General features: G+C 38.3%; 2 protein-coding genes across 4 annotated transcripts in view; both read left to right on the top strand.

The window, feature by feature from the left end:
• The window catches only part of LOC107873713 (general transcription and DNA repair factor IIH helicase subunit XPD), a 13,121-nt gene extending 7,032 nt beyond the window's left edge, over positions 1-6,089 (top strand). For 2 of the 3 annotated variants that reach the window (XM_047413392.1, XM_047413394.1), the window contains exons 3-13: positions 464-540; positions 615-1,018; positions 1,627-1,820; positions 2,119-2,299; positions 2,586-2,710; positions 3,106-3,195; positions 3,480-3,558; positions 3,648-3,724; positions 4,328-4,436; positions 5,425-5,557; positions 5,671-6,089. In XM_047413392.1, the coding sequence (XP_047269348.1) occupies positions 464-540; positions 615-1,018; positions 1,627-1,820; positions 2,119-2,299; positions 2,586-2,710; positions 3,106-3,195; positions 3,480-3,558; positions 3,648-3,724; positions 4,328-4,436; positions 5,425-5,544 (1,456 nt within the window). In that variant the 3' untranslated portion in view covers positions 5,545-5,557; positions 5,671-6,089. The remainder of the gene's footprint in view (positions 1-463; positions 541-614; positions 1,019-1,626; positions 1,821-2,118; positions 2,300-2,585; positions 2,711-3,105; positions 3,196-3,479; positions 3,559-3,647; positions 3,725-4,327; positions 4,437-5,424; positions 5,558-5,670) is intronic. The other variant, XM_047413393.1, reaches the window with a different exon arrangement.
• A 3,038-nt stretch (positions 6,090-9,127) lies between these two features.
• On the top strand, positions 9,128-11,751 carry LOC107875184 (probable aspartic proteinase GIP1). The gene is made up of 2 exons (XM_016721791.2): positions 9,128-9,568; positions 10,625-11,751. Exons 1-2 carry the CDS (start codon positions 9,177-9,179, stop codon positions 11,538-11,540), a joined length of 1,308 nt encoding a protein of 435 aa, XP_016577277.1. The 5' UTR covers positions 9,128-9,176; the 3' UTR covers positions 11,541-11,751.
• The last annotated feature ends 989 nt before the right edge of the window (positions 11,752-12,740 follow it).

Raw genomic sequence — 12,740 nt, 5'->3', positions numbered from 1 at the left:
TGAAAACAATAATGCAATAGAAGCAAATCAAATCAAAACAATATTTACATTATAAAGCATTTAATAATCAACAGGACACATGTGAAGCGAAGCATGCTTATAGGAAACTGAACGTTTGTGTCTTCCAGGGCACTAGTGCACTATACTATATTGTTGATTTTTGTGATTTATCTTCAGGGACATTCTGTGTGTATACTATATGGTTTGCATATTCTTACTTGTGTGCATAGAAATATGAATTTGCTAATAGCATTTGAGTTCTTTTTTATGATGTAGTTTTCTGGGGTAAAAATATTTGAAATACCTTGGAGATGGTTCAATCCAGTATTTATTATGTTATGATCTATTATAACGCCCTCTTGCATAAGCCCTTTTAAGGAAAATACGTAACGAGAAAGTAGAAAAGTAAAGTAGAAGGATCGCGAAATACTCATGTTTGGCTAACATCTTGCATGTTAGGAAGGCTGAAGGCTACTGATGCTGGTCGATTGCGTGCCGAGTATAATCGTCTAGTTGAGGGTTTAGCTCAAAGACTGCCTGGTATGTTGATTAAACCGTTTTCTTGCACTAGTTATAGTAATCAACGTCGTCGCTCATTTATCTTCTTTGTACAGATCAGGATGTATGGCTTGCTAATCCTGCCTTGCCTGATGACATCATGAAGGAAGCAGTCCCAGGAAATATAAGGAAAGCGGAGCACTTCTTGTCTGTTTTGCGAAGATTTGTCCAATATCTTAAAGGGCGTCTAGAGACTGAAAATGTGGAAAAGGAGGGTCTTGTAGGCTTTGTTGCTTCTATTAATACACAAGTTGGAATCGACCAAAAGATGTTAAAATTTTGTTACGATAGGCTTCACTCCCTTATGTTAACCCTGGAGATAACGGATACAGATGAGTTTCTGCATGTACAAACTGTTTGTGACCTTGCCACATTGGTAGGGACGTATTCTCGGGGATTTTCTATTATAATTGAACCAACTGATGAGAGGATGCCAGAAATTCGTGATCCTGTCCTTCAGGTGTGTGTTTGCTTCTACTGGCGAACGTATGGACATACTTGTCTTATAATACATCCTACTAGTCTAAGTTTGTGTTTTATCTATTTTGAGTTAAATAATCTGTATCGGAGATTATTGTTACTAGTTTCTTCATAATATTTGAAGGGGAGCCTTAGAGTAACTGGTAAAGTTGCTGCCATGTGACCATGAGGTCGCGGGTTCAAGCCTTGGAAACAGCCTCTGACAGAAATGCAACGTAAGGCTGCGTACAGTACACCCTTGTGGTGGGCCCCTTCCCCGGACCCTGCGCATAATGGAAGCTTTTGTGCGCACCGGTTTTGTTATGTGTTCTTAGACACTTACTATTGTGATGCCCCTTAACTGAGTGGGACTGGGGAGTTCATTTTGTCTTTCTTTAATTAATCTTTTTCTAATGATTGCCTCTAATTAGTCTAATCGTAGTTTTTGTGTTATGTATCGAAAATCTGTCTCCAAGAAGTAAGAATATTGCTATATTATTTTGAAATGCATTTTACTGTGAAGATGTCTAAGTTGCCGTTGATGATTTTTTTAGTTGGTTTACCATTAGTGCTCAATTTTCTTACCTCGGAAATATTTTGTCGTGCCAGCTTACTTGTCATGATGCCTCTCTTGCCATAAAGCCCGTTTTTGAACGATTCCAGTCTGTTGTGATTACCTCTGGGACCCTCAGTCCAATTGATCTCTATCCACGTCTTCTCAATTTTAATCCGGTAGTTAGTCGAAGCCTCAAGATGTCATTGACAAGGGATTGCATATGCCCAATGGTCCTTACACGGGGAAGGTAAACCTTTGACTAGCTGTTGAACTATGATTATTGTAATCTCAACCCCCAACCCGCTCACAAGATGGGGATGACAAGGAGAGTGCATATATCTTTTTGAGCTATGTTGCTCGGACTCTTCAAACATGCTGACCAGTGAGTGTCAGATCCTCCAAAAATAGTGTATTTTTGAAGGATCTGACGCGGGTGCGGCAACTTTTTTGGAGAGTCCGAGCAGCTTAGTTTTTGAGTGTTCTTTAGCTTGATTATGTCGAATTTGGTACATTGATATCTGTTTTGTATTTCTTTTTAATTGCAGTGATCAGCTTCCTGTAAGCACTAAGTATGACCTGAGAAGCGATCCGGGCGTCGAGAAAAATTATGGGAAGCTTTTGCTTGAAATGGTTTCTGTTGTTCCAGATGGGGTTGTCTGTTTTTTCGTCAGTTACTCATATATGGACGGAATCGTCAATAGTTGGCATGAATCAGGAATATTAAAGGTGCCACTATACCTTTTATCTAAGTTGCTCGAACTCTCCAAAAATGTTGTCGCACCCTTGTCGGATTCTTCAAAAATACTCTATCTCCGGAGGATCCGACATGCACCCGTCGACATTTTTGAAGAATCTGAGCAACATAGCCTTTTATTATGTTATGCTCTTGACTTTTGGATAAACACTCTTTTTTGCGAACTAATTGAGAACGTTTAATGCTTAACAACCGTGCCTTATCACACATTTGGCTACTTCTATCTACTGTTTTTCTTATCTTCATAATATGATGCAGGATATAATGCAACATAAACTCGTATTTATCGAGACCCAGGATGTTGTAGAGACTACATTGGCTTTGGATAATTATCGCAGGGCTTGTGATAGTGGGAGGGGTGCAGTTTTCTTCTCTGTTGCTAGGTGATTCTTTCTTTGAGCCATTGCATAATTGCTTCGATCTATCACTTCGTTGTGTTTACTTAAAGGGAAAATACATGTTTCTGTCTTGCCGATGGAGTTTTAGTTCCTTTAACATACTGAGCAGTAGTGACTTCTCTCTCTACAAGGGAAACTCAGAAAGTTACAAATGTCTTCCGTCCATCTACTAGGGAAGTTGTTTAAACTTGTCGAGAGAAAAGTTGTTCCGAAAGCAAACTTTTTCAAGGTTTGCTTCCTTGAGAATAGTTAATTCAGTGTTTATATCAACTTGCGGATATCATTTATAGCAGCAATGACGGTGTGAAAGGAAGTGCAAAATTGATCTGGTATACCCCTATTGACGTTGGACTTAATGATGTCCGTGTGTTACTGTGCAGGGGAAAAGTGGCTGAAGGTATAGACTTTGATAGACACTATGGCAGGCTTGTTATCATGTTTGGCGTTCCGTTCCAATACACGCTAAGCAGGTTAGTATCACTACATGTTATGCTTCACTTTCCTCTCTTTTTTGTGTGATAACCGTGGTGTCCGGGCTAGCTTTTGCGCGCCTCGACTAATTCCACGGGATACCTCCCACCTCCCACTGGCAGCAGGTACCGGGTAACTCTGTCCACCAAGGCTTCACTTCCCTTATGATCTGATGATCGAAATGATGTTGTCTCTTTGTAATCAGATAATCTATCCTGGGATAGAGACGTGAACTTAATCTTTTAGGCTAAAAGTTGCACCTCGACGTGTGTTAAAATTGCAGAATATTGCTTGCGCGATTGGAGTATCTAAGGGAGACTTTCCAGATTAAAGAGGGCGATTTTCTAACGTTTGATGCTTTGGTACTTCCAGACTCAAGTTATACTTATAGTCCTTATAATACGTATTTGTGATATTTTTCTGGTATAAGTCATTTACCATATGTTTTCAGAGGCAAGCTGCTCAATGTGTGGGTCGAGTTATCCGTTCAAAGGCAGATTATGGGATGATGATTTTTGCTGATAAAAGGTTTGCTTCTTTGTCCGAGTCAGTAATGTAATAACAATAGAAAAACAACTCGAAAGTGAATCAAAATTTAGAAAACGATGCTCAAGCAATGGGTTGTGTTCTACCGGACCTCTTATCTATTATACTAACCTACACTCTGTTGTATGTGGCTATAGTAATGCTGAAGAGTCTCTAAGGGGTCGTTTGGTTGGAAAACAAGTAGTCCCGGGATTATTAATCCCAGGATTAGCTATCCCGGGATTAGTTATCCCCCCCGCAAGGAGGGATAGAAAAACACTACAATCCCGAGATAACTAATCCCCGGATGAGTTATCCCATACATTTTGTCCGAGCCAAACATGGATCCTCTTCTAAATTAATCCTGGGATTAGTTTACTTATCCCTCCTACCAACCGACCCCCATATATCTGTGACGTTAAGTACTCGAGAAGCTAACAGCAATTACATGTGTTGTTTAGCGGGCAAGTTAGATACTGTCATTGACAAACTGACGATATGCCAAGAAAATATCGTCTTGAATATGTTCTAACCTCTCAATACACACGAAAAGTAGTACCGGAACAAGATGCTTACGATGCCTTGCCTGTTATATCCTGTGATCAGATATAGCCGGCATGATAAGCGCTCCAAGTTGCCTGGATGGATACTTTCACATTTGCGGGATGCTCACCTGAACTTAAGTACGGACATGGCCGTGTATATAGCAAAAGAGGTGAGTGGTATCGGTTTATGTTTTGCTGCTATCCTGTTTCCTGCATGGCGCTAATAGTCAGACGCATCGCAAAACCATTCTATGCTGATACAGTAGTGTTCAACTTCTGCTGTTTATAAGAATCATCTAGTGTGTTATGCATCTTTCGGAGGATCTTCTCTTTTTGTCTTGCTTGATTAAAAATACTCCCTCCGTTTCAAAAAGAATGACCTACTTTCCGTTTTACTCCGTTTCAAAATGAATAACCCCTTTCCTTTTTTGACATTACTTTAATTTCAACTTTACACGTGGCATGTTTAAGACGACAAGATTAAAGGGCATTTTGGTACATCTGACATAACTTTAAGTTAAGACCACAAGAATCAAAAGTCGTTTTTACTTTCTTAAACTCCATGGCAAGTCAAACTAGGTTATTCTTTTTGAAACGTACGGAGTAGTTCTGTTTTGTCCTTATCGTTGGGCATATACGGAAGCGGGCTGGAGTTGGTAGGTTGGGCTTTACTAGTGAAGGTTTAAATTAGGCGCCTTATCTTGGCTTCAAACGGCGACTAAACATTCCCAACTTTGAGGATGCACATCTAGACACCTCAACTCGTTTCTACTGTGTCTGTTCAACACTCCAACTTACAAAACGATCATCTATACACCTCCGGATTTTATTTGCCACGTCAGCATGGGGTATCCGAGTGGAGACGAGTTAAGGTGTCTAGATATACATTTTCAACGTTGGGGGAGTGTTTAGTTGCCAGTTGAGACAGGAGCCTCGAGCAGTAGAAAATAAGAGAACTTCTAGTGCTATTTCTTTATATTTGCATACTCTATTAAACTTATGTGAAGCTTAAATTGATCGACATGGATCGGTGAAGATTTACATAGTCGAGCTCAACTTGCTTGGAATCGAGAAGTTGTTGTTTCGATGATGACAGGAGCCTCGATACATACTGCCTCTTCTAATTTTCAATCTTTTCCCCTCCCTCCTCGAATGCAGTTTTTGAGAAAGATGGCTCAGCCATATGATAAGAACGGTGCGCTGGGCAAGAAAACTCTACTGTCACAAGAAGACTTGGCGAATATGATCACCGGCCCTGACGGGGAGATGTTGCTTTAAGCGCCCGTACTAGGTGAGAGATCATTTTTGCCAGTCCGGTCCCTCAAATTGCTCGGTGTTCTATATCCCGAACAGCACGATTACTACATCGGTTAGAATTTGAAGTGAACTGATTCTTGTTTACAGCTTTTTTGCAGCAAACGTTCAGTTTTGTGCTACTCCGATACAGTTAAGAGTATCTTGGAAGGTAAGGCTGCGTACAATACACCCTTGTGGTGGGGCCCTTCCCCGGAGCTTTAGTGCACCGGGCTGCCCGATACATTTAGAGTATAACTTACTGGAATTTGATGCGAACTTGTACATCTCCAGATCACTACAACTCGCGGTTTTTAAGAACCGGAATAGGTTTTTTTTTGTTATCGCAACATGGATGTCGCTTTTCCATTGGCGCGGTAAATGTAAATTATTTATCGTGGCTCATGTATGGAGTTAGATACTATCGATCTATTGTCACAGTTACGCTTGTATAATGTTTTTTTTTTTTTTTTTTTCGATTTAGATGTTTCTTTTGATATAATGTTTACTTACCATTATTTTTTGACCTATTTTTATCTTTCGAAGGAGTGTTAGTGTCGATTTATTGTTGTGATCGCGCACATATTTCGAAAAATTTCATAGACTAATACATACGAAAAATTGAAATAATTCTTCGCTCTTGTTTTTGACTCGTGTTATAGGTGTTAATTTGTTGTGCTGCTCCGGCACTTGTTAAATCTGACACAAATTATATATATAATTATTATATAAGAAATATATTAAAACTGATATAGGACGGAGAAAAACACCCATTAAACTAAGAAGATAACTGACTGTTTTGGTTTTTCAGATAGAACCTTAAAGCTTTGAATATTGATATTTGTGTTCGAACCTTTCGAGCATCCATGATCCCTAAATTCTGGATCCGTAACTGACTACATTTACCTTTCTAAACAACACATCATTCTCATTTTATCCTTACGGGATTTCACTTAATAAAAAACAACTACAAAATAAACATTAAAGTGACTTTAACTAGCGGTGGGCGTTTGGTTCAGGTTCGATTTTTTTGATTTTCGGTTATGAAATTAGGTCTATCAAAAACCAAATCGAATTAGTTCGGTTCGATTCAGTTTATGTAAATTTCGATTCAGTTTTTCTATATTTATGCCCACCCCTAACTTTAACAGAATTTTGTACAATTTATAAAATTATTATTTATTTCTTAAATTTTGTGTTCGATCAAATGACGACAAATAAAATGAGATGGGGAAAGTAATAAAAACAACACGTTTGACAAAGTCTTATGGCCAGTTCATTTAAAATGGCCCCTTTGTTTTCAGCCCTGACACAAATTTTTATAGATATTCAGTGATAACCAACAAATAGTAGTGTCATAAAAGTCAGAAAAATTAATAATTATGGTTAAAAAAAAAAACAATAAAAATACAACCCCACATGTTTGAATATGTTCATATGTATATATATAATTGTGTTTAATAATTAGTAAGGAATTGTATGTTCTTGTTTAATAATTACAATTTGCATTATAATTTACCCCTTCCGTTTTATAATAAATGAATTGTTGGAGTATTTTTTATGTTCCAAAATAAGTGAATCATTGAATTTTTTTTCTAAATTTACCCTTAAGGATTTGACAATCAAGGGGTCCATCAACTGAAAAAGAATGACATAAATATGATTATGTACTCTGAAAAAAGGTAAAAATGGACTGTTAAATTTGTCCTTGATCCTTTTTTTTAATCTGTGTGTCAAAATCTAACAATTCATTTATTATGAAACAAAGAGAGTAGTAAACAATCTTAAATGTTGAAAGAAAGTTTAGATTTTGAATTCATCTTTATTACAACTTGCTAGCTAGTGGGAAGATCTACTACATGTGAATACTTCACTAAAGTCTAAGAGGAAATATTTAAATATATTACAAGTATATATCTATAATATTATATTCGAATTTAAATATTACAATATACAGATCTTATCTCTATCTTCAAAATAAAAAGATTGTTTTAAATAAATCCTCGATTTGAAAAAAAGCAAAACAAAGCAATCTGGTACAAGAAATAACGACCGTTACTATCTATTGCAATTCATTGTGTTACTCTATGAGTGTCTTGTTTCTTTTATTATCTAGTGTCGGCGTTACCCTATTTTTTTCGCTTGTTTTTATGTTTTCTGCTTGTTATACTGTTATTTGTCCTGAGTCGGGAGTATCGAAAACAACTTCTCTACTTCATCTGAGATAGTGGTATGGACCGCATGCACTTTATCTTACCCAAACCCCACTTTGTGAAAATACACAGAGTTTATTGTTGTTGTTATAGCTATTGCAGTTTTAGTAATTTTTTATGCATAATTCGATGTCCGCAACGCTGCATACCTTTCTATCCACTCCACTCAAGGGTAGATCTAAATGCCTAGTTACAAGTTCACGTGAACTCAATACCTTTTGCCTAAATCACACACATATCCATTCAATTTTAAATTCAAAAACTCATAAATTCTCAATCCGCCTCGATCCACCACCCCTACCCACTAAAAAAAAAGGACACCTCGGTGCATTAAAGCTCTCGCTATATGCAAGATTCGGAAAAAGATCCCACCATTAGAATGTATTGTACGCAGCCTTACCTTGCATTTCTGTTAGAGGTTATTTTCAAGGTTTGAATTCGTAACCTCCCAATCACATGATAACAACTTTACCAGTTACTCTACCTACCCATTGAAGTGTATATATCCATACAACTCAATAGATGAGAATGAATCAACTACAACACTAAATCAACTAGCCATGTATAAGCCAACATCTTCAACACCCATCATCATCATCATCATCTACTTCACATTCTTTATCTTCACTATCCTTCATTCATCTTCACAAGTTTCTTCACAACCAATGGTGGAGCCAAGTTTTTCATTGAGGACATTCAGAAGTAAATATACGGACTAGTCGAAGGGGGTTCAACATCTACTATATATACATCAAAATATTTTTGACCATGTGAAAATAATATAATTTTCGGACGAAGGATGAACCCCTGAATTGTATGTGCCTCCGCCACTGTTCACAACAATCATATCTAACACCCATAACCAAACACAACTCCACAAATCTATAGACCCTCTCACTCTACCTCAAAACTCCATTGCAAGTCACAAATTTGCATCTTGATCTTGGTGCTTCATTGACTAAGATTGATTGTATTGTACGCAGCCTTATCTTGCATTTCTGCCAGAGGTTATTTCCAAGACTTGAATCCATAACCTCCTGATCAACAACAACAACAACAAACCCAGTGTATTCCCACTTTGTGGGGTCTGGGGGGGGTAAGATGTACGCAGTCCATACCTCTACCTCTGATGAAGTAGAAAGGCTGTTTCCGAAAGACCCCCGGCTCAAGTTACGAGATATCAAACAAACACATAGTACAGCACAGAAGCAGATGACATAACAGATATATAGATATACATATCTATATATATATATATATATATATGTATATATATATATATATATCTGTATATATATATGTATATATACATGTATACATATATATGTATATATGTATATATATATATATCCATACAACTCAATAGATGAGAAAGAACCACTCACAACACCAAGTCAACTAGCCATGTATAACCCAACATCTTCAACACTCATCATCATCTTCCTCTTTACTATCCTTCATTCATCTTCACAACAATCATATCTAACACCCATAACCAAAGACAACTCCACAAATCTATACACCCTCTCACTCTACCTCAAAACTCCATTGCAAGTCACAAATTTACATCTTGATCTTGGTGCTTCATTGACTTGGGTTGATTGTACTCGTCGTTACAAATCTTCTTCCTATAAACACCTTCTCTACAATGAAACACTATGTGTTGACCTTAATACTGGCATTTATGGCAATTGTTTTAAGAAACCTGGCCCTGGTTGTTCTATTGATTCATGTGAATATTTCCCAGAAAACTCGGTTACGCGTCAGACTGCTATAGGCCAGATTATGCTCGACTCGTAAGTAATTTAATCTTAAATATTCGTTTCAGTCGAGGGTTTATCAGAAACAACCTCTCCTACCTCTAAGGTAAGGGTAAGATCTATATGCATTCTACCTTCCCCGATCCCTACTTTATGAGATTGTATATTGGGTATGTTGGTAATGGTAAGGTCCGTACACATTCTACCTTCTAAGACCCCAACTTTATGAGATTATATATTGGATATTGGGTATGTTGTTGTACTGTCATTTGTCTCGATTTATATGATCAACAAATTTCTGTGCTATAAAAACATATTTATAATATATATATAGGCGTCAGTTGATATCTATGCCCTCCAACTTCGGGTATATACAAGTAGATGGTTAAACTAGTATAAGGTTGAATGAATAGACACACGAGTCTTACGTAGCATCCTACGTGGCAATTTGCGTGCGCTGCACGCAAGCTGATTTGTATCATGCCACGTAGGATGTGTGTGTCTACGCGTTCAACTTTATACGAGTTTAACTGTCTGCTTGTGCACACTCGAAGTTGGAAGGCATAGATGTTGGTTGAGGCCAAGTTAGATGTCCTGTTTATGCATTATGTCAAAGATACATAACTCATCCGTTTGTGTATTTATAGATTTGATGTAAACATTCGATGCAACCTCTCAATATCCATCCACGATTGTCGGCTGAAATTCGAACGGCCTCCGGCTAGTCATATAACGTGACCTATAACTTGGTCTCAGCCGATATCTATGTCCTCCGACGTGCATAAGTAGACACTTAAACTTGTATAAAGTTGAATGAGTAGACACCCGATTAATACATAGCATCCTACGTGGCAATTCACATGCAATGCACCCGAACTGATTTGTACTGTGCCATGTAGAATGTGTGTGTTTGCGCGTTTAACTTTATACAAATTTAAGTATTTGCTTGTGCACGCTCAAAGTCGGAGGCGTACAGCTGAGATCAAGTTACAGTGTCACGTATATGGATCATGTATTATGTATTAAATATGTATAAGTCATACGTTTCCATATTTATTGATTTGACGTAAATATTCCATTCCATGCATGCAGGCTCGCAGTATCCACGACCGACGGCCGGAATCCGAACGGACTCCGGCCAATCAAAGACTACGTTTTTTCGTGTGGCAACACGAAATTACTCCGGGGACTACCTAACGGAGTCACCGGAGTAGCCGCATTAGGAAGATTCAACTATTCATTACCTTTTCAGCTCAGCAAAACTTCTTCTTCTTCTCCGGCGATATTCGCCGTTTGCTTACCAAGCTCCACCGCCGGAACATCCGGCAACGGCGTCGCATTTTTCAACACCGCCGGACCTTACTACTTCTCGCCGGGAATTGATGCTTCGAAATTACTGATTTACACTCCGTTGATTCTCAATCCGTCTCGCGGAACTGTTCCCATCTACTGGCTTCCGTCAAGCGAGTACTTCATCGGAGTAAGTGCGATCAAAGTGAACAACAAATCCGTGAAGTTGAATGAAACGCTGTTGAAGATTAACGAAAGTGGATTTGGCGGGACGAAGATAAGTACGTCGACGCCGTATACGGTGGTTCATACGGCGGTGTTGAAGGCGGTGACGGAGAAGTTTGTAGCTGAAGCAAAGTCGATGAATTTGACGGCGACGGAGAATCCGGTGAAGCCGTTTAATGTGTGTTTTCCGGTGAAGGCGATTGTAAATACGCGCGTTGGACCGGCGGTTCCGGTTATTGATTTGGTATTGGATAAACCGGGTATTTATTGGAGGATATTCGGGTCGAATTTAATGGTTCGGGTTAAAGATGTTTGGTGTTTGGGCTTTGTGGATGGTGGGCTTGAGCCCAGGACGAGTATTGTATTTGGTGGACTTATGATTGAGGATAATTTGCTTCAATTTGATTTGGCCCAAAAGAGACTTGGGTTTAGTAGTTCACTTTTGTTAAAGAGTACTAATTGTGCAAATTTCAGTTTCACCAGTCAGAATTAGTTATGATATTTGTTTAAATGTTTTTGCTAGAAGATCTATCGGAAACAACCTATCTACTTCATTTAAGGTAGTGGTATGAATTGCGTACACTTTATCTTCTTTAGATTCCACTATGTGGTAACACACTAGGTATGTTGTTGCTGCTGTTTGTTATAATGTTGTTTGTTATACTGTTAGCTGTCCTGAACCGGAGATCTATCGATAAAATTGAAATCAAAGCGTTAAAGAACCAAAAATTGATAAAAAATATCTTATTAATTTAATTATCGATTTAGCATATTTACAAATCAAAAAGCGATAAATCAAATTGATAATACACAAAATCGAACTGAACCGACCAATGCACATTCATGATTTTGAACACGGAAAATCAGCTGAAGAGAAACAAACTACCTGGAAGTGTTTTCCATAAACTCTTTTTTAAATCTGACCAAATCAGACAATATCAAACCCATGCACTTAATAGGCTAAAGTCTGAACCATTCAGATTCAGACTTCCATCGTCAAAAATGAAAATTCATGGCTATGAAGACGAACAAGCTTCATCAGTACAGATTTAATAGAATCAACAAATAGACTTGTTAAAAGCAACAGGCCTATAGACCTTACCCCTACCTTGAGAAGGTCGAGAGGTTTTTTCCAATAGACCATCGGCTAAAACAAGCACATAGACCTTACCCCTACCTTTTGAAGATCGAAAGGTTTTTTCCAATAGACCATCGGCTAAACAAATACACAGACCTTACCCCTACCTTGAGAAGATCGAGAGGTTGTTTCCAATAGACCATCAGCTAAACAAACACACAGACCTTACCCCTACCTTGAGAAGGATGAGAGGTTGTTTCCAATAGATCAACGGCTAAACAAACACAGGTCTTACCCCTACCTTGAGAAGGTCGAGAGGTTGTTTTCAATAGACCATCGACTAAGCAAACACACAGGCCTTACCCCCTACCTTGAGAAGGTCGAGAGGTTGTTTCCAATAGATCAACGGCTAAACAAACACAGGCCTTACCCCTACTTTGAGAAGGTCGAGAGGTTGTTTTCAATAGACCATCGGCTAAACAAACACACAGGCCTTACCCCTACCTTGAGAAGGTCGAGAGGTTGTTTCCAATAGATCAACGGCTAAACAAACACAGGCCTTACCCCTACTTTGAGAAGGTCGAGAGGTTGTTTTCAATAGACCATCGGCTAAAC

The sequence above is a fragment of the Capsicum annuum genome, chromosome 6 (assembly GCF_002878395.1).
Source record: "Capsicum annuum cultivar UCD-10X-F1 chromosome 6, UCD10Xv1.1, whole genome shotgun sequence".
Taxonomy (NCBI): Eukaryota; Viridiplantae; Streptophyta; class Magnoliopsida; order Solanales; family Solanaceae; genus Capsicum; species Capsicum annuum.
The sequence above is the reverse complement of the archived record's forward strand: the minus strand, read 5'-3'. Positions and strand labels throughout refer to the sequence as shown.

Excerpts from the sequence above, each read along its gene's own strand:
- LOC107875184 (XM_016721791.2), top strand. The coding sequence starts at position 9,177 with ATGTATAACCCAACATCTTCAACACTCATCATCATCTTCCTCTTTACT. Across the intron at positions 9,569-10,624 it reads GGCCAGATTATGCTCGACTC|GCTCGCAGTATCCACGACCG; the intron begins GTAAGTAATTTA and ends CCATGCATGCAG.